The 11,781-nt window shown below is 54.0% G+C and overlaps 1 protein-coding gene across 3 annotated transcripts in view; it reads right to left on the bottom strand.

Annotated features, from left to right (window-relative positions):
* Nucleotides 1-9,364: 9,364 nt before the first annotated feature.
* STPG4 (sperm-tail PG-rich repeat containing 4) overlaps nucleotides 9,365-11,781 on the bottom strand; it is a 39,683-nt gene continuing 37,266 nt past the window's right edge. The window contains exon 4 of one of the 3 annotated variants that reach the window (XM_027623268.1): nucleotides 9,365-9,816. In XM_027623268.1, the coding sequence (XP_027479069.1) occupies nucleotides 9,700-9,816 (117 nt within the window). In that variant the 3' untranslated portion in view covers nucleotides 9,365-9,699. The remainder of the gene's footprint in view (nucleotides 9,817-11,781) is intronic. The other 2 variants (XM_027623267.1, XM_027623266.1) reach the window with 2 other exon arrangements.

The following is an 11,781-nucleotide window of genomic DNA, read 5'->3' as shown; positions in this document are numbered from 1 at the left end:
CAGCCACAATCTGGCTTCTCTGACGGAAATCTGCAGCCAGCCCGGGCTCCGAGGCACAGCTCTCCCGCAAACTGGCTCATCTTGTAGCATGGAGGGGGCAGCCTTTAGCAGTGTTCTGCCTGCGCTCCACAATGTACATGCTTGTCACGTTGCCCCTTTGGTAGTCAACAGCCCTGGCAGGTGGGCTTGGTCCCCATGAAAGTGGAGAGGTCACGGTGCCTGAGAACCTAGGTCCTGGCTGACAGCCCGCGCCGGCCACAGCCCCCCCCCTCCGAGGACCCGGCACAGCGCCCACTCGCCGGCCCTGGCGAGAGCCAACGTAAGTGCCCGCCCCGTGGCAGCGCCCTGACCCCTCTGCGGTGCACGGGAACACACATCACCGGGGGGCGACACACAGGTCCGGGGGTGCCGCAGTGACACCCCACTGCCTGGAGGCCTGGGCCCCGGCTTCGGTGAGGAGGAATGGGTGATGCTCAGGGCTGCGGCCGTAGAGGACACGCCTTAAGCGAAGGTCACTCAAGAGGCTGGAAGGTCCCCAACTACCAGGGGGGTTCAGAAGATGCCAGGCAGCCCGGAAACATGACAGGCTCACCACAGGAGCTGTGTGTTGGGCCCTGTGACGCCACTGCCCTGCCTGCCGGCTGACGGGACCATGTGTGGGCTCCACCACCCAGGCTCCTCATCTGTGGACGGGCCCACAGTCTGGTGCTGTCACCGTTCTCCTGTTCTCTCTCACTCTCTCCCCCTCTTATTCTCTTCCTCCCTTAACTGTCATTGTGGACTTTTTTAAAAAGATTTTATTTATTTGAGAGAGGGAGAGAGAGAACATGAGAGCAGGGGGGAAGGGTAGATAGAGGGAGAGGGAGAGGGAGAAGCAGGCTGCCCACCGACCAGGGAGCCCGATGCGAGACTCGATCCCAGGACCCCGGGATCATGACCTGAGCCAAAGGCAGACACCCAACGACTGAGCCACCCAGGCGCCCCCATTTGGGGACTTCTTTTAAAAACACGTATTGTGGGCGCCTGGGGTGGCTCAGTTGGTTAAGCGACTGCCTTCGGCTCAGGTCATGATCCCGGGGTCCTGGGATCGAGTCTCGCATCGGGCTCCCTGGTCGGCGGGGAGTCTGCTTCTCCCTCTGACCCTCTTCCCTCTCGTGGTCTCTATCTCTCATTGTCTCTCTCTCGAATAAATAAATAAAATCTTTAAAAAAAAAACATAAAAACATGTATTGTTACTTATTTTTTTTTTCTGAACCGTCTGAGCATAGGTTGCTTAAATCATGCCCCTCTACCCCTTAATACTTCAGTGTGTTTGCAAAGAACAAAGGTCATTGTCTTAGGTAAGCACAGCACAGTTAACAAATGAGGAGATTTAACACTGACCCGCTATTTTATCCCCCATCCCATCCATACGCCAGTTGGTCGCTCGTGCTCTTTGGAGCGCTGCTTTCCTCCAGCCCCAGAGCACGCACTCCACTTGGTTGTCCTATCTCTCTCGTTTCCTTTTGCCTCTCTTTGCCTTTCGTGACAGTGACATCGCTAAAGTCCGCCGAGGGTCTGGCCTCTGAGGCAGGAATGTGGCACCGAGGATGGGGGAAGCAGCCGGTGATGGAGCAGAAGCTGGAAAGAGCAGAAGCCGTGGGGCAGACGGAAGGAGGGCAGCAGGTTGCTAGGGGCAGGAAGTTAGGAGCAGGTGAATTTCCGCAAAGACAGAGCTCTCAGATTAAAAGAAGAGAGACGCCCCCTCTCCCAGGGGCCAAAAGATGGTAGAGGCCCTAGAGCTCCGTTCTCTCCAGAGCAAACTTTCTAGCCCTTGCAGCCTGACTCTGAGGTCAAGACTGCCCATCTGTAACTGTGATCTCAAATGCTTCGGCCTGGGGCCCAGAGGAACAGGCCAAAAACCTGTTCCAGGTTCCCTCGCACTCTGGTCTTCCGCCCAGGGGCCCACAGCTCACTACCCCATTCCCCAGCAAGGCCCAGGGCTCAGTGGCTATGGGTGGTGGCCGCCCATATGGCTCACACTCCCCCCTCAACCCTGAGAGCACCCGCCAAGAGTGCAGGGGCTTCAGGGGCCTGGCCCAATGCAAGCCGGGGGTGTGCCCACGGAGGCTGGGCTAGGCTGGGGCCAGGGCACCATCCTGCAGCCAGACAGCTTCTTTTCTCAGCTGGGAGCAGCACTCTCCTGGGGCCTTGCTCTCTTTCTTTCTCCTCCTCCCTTTTTCTTCCTCCTATGCCTCTGCCAGATTTCCTGTGGCCTCAAAGACCCACCCCTGAAGGGCCTCTTCCCCGAATTCCTGTTGGGGCTCACTCCATGCCCCTCATTCTTCAGGACCCAATTCCCACACCTTCCCGAAGTATCTCTCCTTCCTTCCCCACTACCCACCTCCCACCATCCTCTTAGGGGACCCTTACACTTTGTCAGAACACCCAGGCAGGCACAGGCCCAGTTGGGTTATTCCTCCTGAGTGCAGCCCCCGCATCCCCCACACTTGGCCTCAGCTACGCCTACTCTTTGCTAGGGTTGCCCCTAGCAGCCTCATGCATGGGACCAGCTGGGCTCTAGGGAGGCTCTCCTGCCCCTGGGAGGCTTGGGGTACAAATGCAGAGCAAGGCCACCTTGTCCCCACCCACAGGCTGACCTTAGCCTTCCCTCTCACCTGACCCCCATGCCATCCCAGCGCTTTATCCTGGGGGTGGCTAAGGCAGGGTTTCCGCAAAGGGCCACAGGCCTCCTGAGTCTCCTATGGCTGCTCACGGGCCTGCAGTTGGGCCCAATCCATTTTATCTTCTTAATAAAGTTACACGTGTATTTAATCCTACTCTATAAATTAGTATAGAAATATGCATCTTCACCATTATGATCTTCACCTACACTGTAGATATGTGGGTCATTGGACACAATTTTCCAGACGCTTCATTTTCATTTCCATGTAAGTTATTTAAGACAGGGTACTTTTACTATACCTGAAACTAACATAAACACTGTACGTTAACTATACTAAAATTAAAACAATAAAAAAAGATAGGGCGCTTTTAAAATCCTGGAATAATGTGGCCACTGGAAATTTTATCTGGAGCTAGAAGTACCTTCTGTAAAACACTAAGGGGAGACCACCCCCTCTGCCCACCCCACTTCCCATAATGCAACTTTTAACACAATTACCTCTTAAGTGATCTAGCGAGAGCTTGTTTATAATGTCTAACACCTGCAACCTTACGATCATACCTCCAGGAAGGACTTCTAACTCAGTACTCAATTTCTTTACCTCCTCTTTTTTAAAAACTTATTTCCTCAGATGACTTCTGTCAGCACCCAACACCAGCAACATCTAAGGCTATTCAGGCTAACAGCCATTCACTAAATAATTCTTTGTGGTCCAAAATACTCAAAGGAACTTCCATAACATATTTTATACAAAACTTGTCCGTTTCCTAAAGGATAATTGTGTATCTTGGAGCACATGTAGTATTCAGTGAGCATCTACTATGTGCTAGCGCTGTTCCAGGCACTGGGAAATTCACTGATGCCCCAGTAGGAGCCCACAGTCCAACGTTGGCCTCGGGCCAGTATTTGGGAACTGCCGGGGCATTTATGAGAGGCACCCAACCAGCCTCGGGAAGACGGGAGAGGGTGCTTGGGGTTAGCACACCAAGGGTGGGGTGCGGGGAGTACTTCCGGCAGAAGGATGCCTCCCTCCCTATCCCAGCTACAGGTTAGACAGACGGTGTGAAGGCAGGAATAACGTCCCCCACAAAGGTGTCTGTGTCCTAATCCCCAGGACCTGGGAATATGTTCTCCTACAGGTTTGTTTGTTTGTTTTTAAGATTTTCTTTAAGTTTATTTATTTAAGCAATCCCTACACCCAACGTGGGGCTTGAATTCGCAACCCCAAGATCAAGAGCCCTATGCTCTACGGACTGAGCCAGGTACCCTATTCTCCTCCGTGGTAAAGGGAATTTGCAAACATGATTAAGTTAAGGATCCTGAGAAGGGGAGAGTGTCTGGATTATCCAGGTGAAGCTGATACAATCACAGGGATCCTTACAAGAGGAAAGCAGGAGGGTCAGAGTCAGGAGTGGGCGTGCTGGGAACAGGAGTTTGGAGTAAAATTTGAGGAAGAAGCCATGAGCAAAGGAAGGTGGGTGGTCTCTAGAAGCTGAAAAAGACAAGGACACAGATTTTTCCCCCAGAGCCTCCTCTGAAGGGAACCAACCTTGCCAACCCCCTGACTTGAGCCCGGTGAGACTGATGTGGAGACGTCTCACCTCCAGAACCATAAGACAGTAAGTCTGTGTTGTTTGAAGCAACAAAGTCTACGGGAAAAGGCACAGGAAACTAATGTAAACAGCTTGGTGAAGGCTCCCCCAGGTCCAGGGTTGGGCACATGGGCTCAGGGGTACTGTGCGGTCCAGCTCCCATGCCCAGCCCGGGAGGGGGTGGGGATTCGAAGCCTCAACGGGCGTGACCCTGCCTGGCATCTTTCCACGTGTCTCCTCCGGCCCTGTTGAACACGGGAATCTCCAGCATCTTCCTTTCTCCTTGATGGCCCTCAGTTGCCAGGCAGGACCTCTGAGCTCTGGGACTTCGGAAAAAGGACGAGGGAGCAGTGGCCAGCCTGAGCTCCATCTGCGACCCAAACATCTCTCAGCACACTGCCTTGCTGTCCCACCCTGCCCCCGTCCCGGGCCTCTCCGTCCCACCGGGGTGAACTGAATGGAATGCCTGGTCAATCCCTGCCTCCTGTCCCTGCCTAGCCTGCTCTGCTGACCAGAAATGCAGCGTCGGGGGGCCTGAGCCCACCATCCTGCCTGCAGTTCTCAGGTACTAAGCCACATTCCCACCCAAAGCAGCCACGTCGCTACCTCCCGGGCTGCTGGTTGGGCCTCTCTGAGCCCCTACAACTCTCTAGAAGGGTAACACCTTTTCCTGGGCACTGATCTGGCTAAGGGTATGGTTCACAAGGCCACGAGAAGCACCCACTGGGAGATGATTCTCCACGTGTCCACCCCCTGCGCCTTCCCTATCTCTGGCTACCCCTCCTTCCCAACTTCTGTGTCTCAGCTCTCTCGCCTCCCTTGCTAACTCACCACACCCAACCTCCCAGCCTCCACGGGTGCAGACTTGGCTCCTCCTGCCATCCGGGTTGTCTCTTCTCTGGGGAGGCTGCAGGTAAGCCGGGCCAGGCTCCGCGTCTCTGGCACTGGTCCCCACAAGCCCACCCAGCCCCTGTGGTCCTGAATCTAGAGCCCGAATCCCGCCCTTTGGGCCCCACAGGCTCTGCATGCCTGCAGCCTTGCCCTTGGCCAAAACCAAAGGTCTGTGAGGAGCCCCGCCAAGAGTCGGGCTGGTGAGACGTGCCTGGCTTCAAGGCTCCTGTGGTCCTTTCTACCCAGGACAAGCTCTACCTAATGACACTCCAGGTACTAGTTTCACCCAGAATGACCAGCCCCGTGCCATTCTCTTCCCTCAGGCCTCCGCCAGATGCTAATATGGGTCAATCTCTTCTTCATAGCTGGCGCTCTCTTCCCCTTAAACCTCTAGGGTTGGGAAAACTACCCTTGCCCCGCACAGAGTTATTGGTGATGGTGCCTTCATCCCCTCTTAGCAGTAGTCCTCAACTTGGGCCGCTCATCAGAGTCACCTGGGGTCGGCGGCGGGGGGGAGGGGGGAAGTATTTAAAAAAAAAGTACTGGGCCTAGGGGCGCCTGGGTGGCTCGGTTAAGCGGCTGCCTTAGGCTCAGGTCATGATCCCGGGGTCCTGGGATGGAGCCCCACGTCGGGCTCCCTGCTCAGCAGAGAGCCTGCTTCTCCCTCTCCCTCTCCCTCTGCCTGCCTCTCTGCCTACTTGTGCTCTCTCTCTGTCAAACAAATAAAATAAAAAAATCCTAAAAAAAAAAAAAAATACTGGGCCTAAGTCCTACCCCCAGAGAATTTCATGTGATCTGTCTGGGAGCTGCCCAGCACCAAGATTTTTTTTAAAGGTTCCCTAGGGGATTCTAAAATGCAGCTTAGAACCACTGATTCTGAACTTACAGATTTTGAACTATGTTTTCAAGAGAACAGGGCTTTCAAAATAATCCAGGCCTGGGGCCCTGAGTCCAGGTGGCTCTGTGCTGCAGAGGTCAGTGGCATGAAGCAGGTGAGAGATGATGCTGGAGGCGGGGCCTGTGGCCCTTGGCCTCCAGGTCTGTAAGGTGTCCCCTGTAGGTTCAGAGAGCAGTAGGGGTGAGGAATAAGGGAAAGAGAGCAGACAGGGGAGGACAAGCTGTCCCCACCAGTGCTGTGACTTCTGACATGCTCTGACTTAATGGAGAGAGAATTTCACATGGAAATGGTAGAAGATATTTGCAGCCACGAAGAGCCATGCCCTCTGGTTGAAGCCAGATTCAGAGGGCAGTTGCGGGTGGGTGGGAGGGGAGAGGAACAGAGGATGGTCAGGCATGCCACCACAGGGGCCTCGAGAAGCTGTGTCACAACAGTCGATGGGGGAGGGACAAGGGGCTTAGGGCAGGCACCACGGTCCCTTCCCTCCGCGGCGCTCTAGGGCTTTTCTAAGCCCTTCTGGACATGTCATTTGATGCACACAGCAGCCCTCGTTGCTAGGTGTGAATATCCCAATCTCAGAGCTGAAGCTCAAAGTCAACCCAGGTCTGTCCTGTCTCTCCATCTTGGAAAGAACAGAAAGAGGCCCTGCTCTTCAGATACTGTCTCAGTTTGGGGGCTTGTGGCAGGAAAAAGCCATCCAGAGTTCCTCTGGTCTCTTTGGGAAAGCCTCTGCCTCCTTGTAGGAAATACTGTAAAAAATACTGGAATACGGGCGCCTGGGTGGCTCAGGTGGTTGAGCGACTGCCTTCGGCTCGGGTCATGATCCCGGAGTCCCGGGATCGAGTCCCGCATCGGGCTCCCTGCTCAGCGGGGGGTCTGCTTCTCCCTCTGACCTTCCTCCCTCTCTCATGCTCTCTCTCTACCATTCTCTCTCAATAAATAAATAAATAAACAAACAAACTGGAATACGCCAAAGAAGTAAAACATTGCCTTTCTCATCACCTTGTTCCCACCAGCCCCCCTGCTAATATCCCAGGTCGGAGTCACTGTCTTACCATCTAGAATCACCAAGGAGGGTGAGTGTTGCTTTACAGGCAGATGGCAAGACTGGTAAGGCAGGCCGGGCTGAGGTAGCCCCAGCTCCAGAAAGACAGACAGTCACGGGAGCCAAAGGCAAAGCCTGGCGAATGAAAATGAAACTCAAGGGGGTCCAGATGGCCCTGCAGAATGTACTCCAGTGGTTTTACCTCCAGGGGAAGTCTCTGTAAGCCTCTCCAACAACCTCCCTGCAGGCGGGTAAAGACCCCCTCCCTTCCTTATTCTCAAAGCGTCTTCATTCCCTTCTAGAATCCAAAGAACTGCCCTCCACCCCAATTACACACACTCCATACAGCTGGGCCCCTCAGCTGTGTCCACACCAAGGGTCCCCGACCCTCTTGGCCACAGCTGAAGGGCCCAGGGGCGGACCCTGATCCAAGCTGGCCAGCTGGAGTCTCTCCCCTGGGAACCAGATCCTGGAACCAAGAGGGGCTGCTGACATTCTTTTCAGCGTGTTGGCTTGGGAAGTGAAGTGAGGAGGGGGTAGAGTGGCCACATAGGTCTTATACACGTGAAGAGACAGCAAAGGTTGGCCCTGCAAGGGAACAGAAGCAGGCTTGAGAGAGAAGCAGCGGGGAGGCCGAGGCAGCCCCTGCTCCCACTCTGTCAGGGAGGTACCCCTACGTACTTACACCTCTTGCTGGTATGAGAGGTTCCTCTCACTTTCCATCCACGAGCCCCCAGACAGACGTGACCACCTCTTGCCTCTCTCGCTTTCTAGAACCAACCGCTTTCCCTGAGCACCAGGGGCAACCTGAGCCACCGCTTCCTAGAGAAAACCCCCTCTCAGAACTGCCCGCTGTTACTTTCTGACCCTGCAGGGGACTCTGACCCACTTGGAGAATAAAATTTGGAACTAGCCGCCCTGCAGCCATCTTCTGATCAAAGTGGGACAAGATCAGCCACCCCCCCGGAGACACGTCTGATCTTCCAAGTAGCTCTTCTCTATTCTGAAAGAACACAACACGGGGAGTTTCACCAACAAATGAGAAACTTGAATAAATTCACTGAGATGACAACCTTCCTTTTCTTGCCTCCAACACCCCTTTTATAAGGCTTATAATTATGTAAGGCTAGGGAAGAGAGATGGGGGCATGGTTCCCTTTTTAAAATACAACAAAATAGGGGCACCTGGGTGGCTCAGTCCATTGGGCATCTGCCTTCGGCTCCGGTCATGATCCCAGGGTCCTGGGATCGGGCCCCGTGTGGGGCTCCCTGCTCGGCGGGGAGCCTGCTTCTCCCTCTCCCACTCCCCCTGCTTGTGTTCCCTCTCTCGCTGTCTCTATCAAATAAATAAAATCTTTTTAAAAAAACCACAAAATGTAAGCATTTATATTAGTTTTTTTTAATTAAAAAAAAAGATCCCCTTCATTTATTAATGATCCTGAAATCTCTCCAACCAGATACCCGCTGTCATGCGTGGGGGTGTGTCTAGCTGGGGCTCCCTGAGCAGGTCTTCCCCGCATGCAGGGCTGCCTGGGGCCCCGGCTTCTGACCAAGCCCCGCCCAACTCCCTCCCACCCTCATGGCACCCCCACCTTCATGGCACCCCCACCTCGTTGGACCAGGCCCACTCAGTCCCCCTCCAGCAAATGTTTATTCCTGCTATTCACCCACACAGGGGCCTTGCCCTTGACCTTCCTCCCTCTCCTTTCTGTGCATCTCAGCCTCCAGGCCCCTTGCATGCGGCTGTCCTTCCCCGCTCATGGCCGTGCGGCCTCATCCCTGCTCTGCCTGCCTGTGGTCTCCTTTGTGAACCAGGAGCAGTGACTTCACAGCTTCCTGACACGAGGGCCTGTCTTCCCAGCAGAACTGCCATCATGTGAGGGCAGCCCCTGAGCTTCAGACACAGGAGACTGGAAGGAGCCACATGGCACAGCTTTCAAAGACTTCCTGGAGCCAGGGACTACTCCAAATACCCTTTCTGGCCTGTCTCCCCTACAACCCTCGCCAAACTCAGTCACATGCCTTATTCATCCCCCGCCCCCCAACACACACACACACTCCTCAACCCCAGCACGCACCTGGCACAGACACTCAAATATTTTTGTTGACTTAAAACCACAAACACCCATTGGGTTGAATCAATATTATTCTTTCCAGGGAATTGAGAGAGAGAAAGAACCACCTGCCGGGATCCTGGCACACTCAGCTTGGCCTTGAAGGCTGACCCCCAAGGACTCCTCCATGAGGCTGGGAGGCATTATGGCCCTCATGCAGTTGGGGCCCAGCTGGAGAGCCCATGGCCACGTAGAGCACAGCCCGGACATTACCAGGGCCTGTGCAAGTTGCCCCAAGAGCAGCCCGGGGGCAGTGTCTTGGAACACATCCTTTGACAATAAACAGAGAGAGCCCAGTTTATTATTCAAACCAGGACACTTTCGAGAGTGAACTGGAAATTATGCTGGGACTGTTCCAGAGAGGCAGGCAGGAGGGTCACCTGAGCAGTTGATGATGTTCCGTAGTTTAAACAATCCTAAAGGACAGAAAATAGAATTTTCGAAACAGAAGAACGTGCTAAACTCAAAACAGCTTAGGGCCAAGATGGCTTTATTTTAAAAGCCAATTGTGTTGTTGAAGAAAAGGCTATTCTCTCGGCCCATTTTGGCTACGGTGGGGGCCTGCTTGGGGAATTGCACTGAAGACTTGTATGCTCCTGGGCCGGGGGTTTTCTGAAAACAGAACAGAAAACAGGGACTGATGAGACCGGGACACCAACGCTCTGGAGCCCCCTGAGCCCGGCCGTGGGCTCAGCCGTGACTGGCAAGGACAAGGGCCACGCCTGAGCGCGCTGTGGCCTAGGGCACCCTCGACTTGGAGCACGTCCTTGGAGCCGAGGCCTGCTCCTGTCCGCGGCTTTCTGCAGGGTTCCAGAGGTGCCACGAGAAGGGCCGACGAGCAAACTCTGGCCTAGGCCTGCGGGGCAGTGGGCTCACATCCCAGCCGCCCCTTGAGGCACACTTTCTCAGTGGGCACTCTGCCCAGACAGCTCCTGTCCCTGGGAACGCCACTCTCCTCCCCTCTAGCCACCTCAGTGGCTAGTCTAGTGGTAAGGGGTTGCAGAAAATGGATTCTGAACCTGGGTGATTGACTTCAAAAGCCTCAACTCAGGTTTCTGTACCTCAAGGGACCTCAGGGTCCAAAGTAGTCTCAAGGGATCTATGAGTTCCCATTTTTAAAAGTCATGTTTTCCTTTGGATGAAATTCTTGAAAAAATTTGCCAGTGATGTCAATGAAGCTTCTACAGTGATCAAATTCAACTGAATGTCATTTTAATAGACTCAAAGACTTCGATTTCTTAGGTCAGCATTTCCCACGCTGGGGGGCACGTACATGTTCTTGAAGCCCAAAGGGATTTTATCTTGGGTCTGTTGAAGCATCGGTGTCTGAGTGTGTGGCTCAGGGAAGGGTTCTGACCGCCCCACTGCCAATGGCTTGGTGTGACCCCGGGCCCTGGGCCTCCTCAGCCTCACCCAACAGATGAGGCAATGAGGCTTGCTGGAGGCCCTCCCGGACAGAGAGCCCCAGGCTGGCAGACACAGCTCGGCACATTAGCTACCGGCGCTGGTATTATTCCCTATTATCATGGGCTTCTCATTTCCATCCTTCTTTGCAGTGTGTTATCTCTCCGGCAGACGGAGAGGGTAGAAATAGGATTACCCTGAGAGTGGGACCGAGTGGTCAGCCCAGAGTGGATGAAGTCAGCTGCCTGCCAAAGCTGCTGTAAATGACAGGATGTTTCCCTTGCCAAAAGCGGAGGAGCACCCTGGAAATCTAATCAAGTCCTGGCCAGACGTCAAAGGAAGCTGAAGCCTTTATTAGTGCTATTAATGAGGAAGCAACATGCATGTGGAGTCCTGGAAAGCCAGCCCACAGAACAGGAGGTCTGTGGGCCTCGGTCCCACAAGGCTACCCCTCAGGAGGCTACCAGTGGTGGTTCTCAGACCTTGAGAACATCCGGCTCCATCCCCCGGCCCTGATTTCACTGTCACTGAGCAAACTTTGGATTGTCCTTGGGCTCCGATGAAGAGTTTCTTATAAGGGGAGACACCCCATAGAGCAAGTGGCTCCACACACCAGTCCCCTTGCTGGACACTTGTAAATTACTTTAAGCTACAACTTCTGGCTTCTCTATCAGCTTCCTGGGAGTTTGGTTAGCATAACTCCAACTTCCCAAGGATGCCCAGCCCTGTAAGCTTGGACAGAAATCTGTGTCTGGATCGTGCTAATGCCACTAGGGTGCGAGGATCTGTGGGAGGGACTCACCAACTCCTGCTGTTGGGTCTGTTTTTAATTTCACCAACAGGGACTCCCCAGTATTCCTCCAGATGAAGACCACACTACCCACCACCAGAGTTGGTAGCTCTGGAGTGAGATCCTCAAGACGCCGGCCTGGGACAGCCACCCTTCCTTGAACCCCCAGGATGGGCCCATTTTCTCACAGGCAGAACTTGTATTTCTGTCTCCCCAGCCACCTCAAATAAGGTTACATACCAGTGAGTTCTGGGGACTCTCAAACTGGGGTGCAGACTGGGAACAACAAGGCCATGGGAATGAAAACTGTCAGCATTTTTTTTTTTTTAACAAAAATAGCCACTGTTCATAAGCTCCATGTTGTGCTTTTGCAATTTTTCTTC

This window comes from Zalophus californianus, chromosome 8, assembly GCF_009762305.2.
Source record: "Zalophus californianus isolate mZalCal1 chromosome 8, mZalCal1.pri.v2, whole genome shotgun sequence".
Taxonomy (NCBI): domain Eukaryota; kingdom Metazoa; phylum Chordata; class Mammalia; order Carnivora; family Otariidae; genus Zalophus; species Zalophus californianus.
The sequence above is the reverse complement of the archived record's forward strand: the minus strand, read 5'-3'. Positions and strand labels throughout refer to the sequence as shown.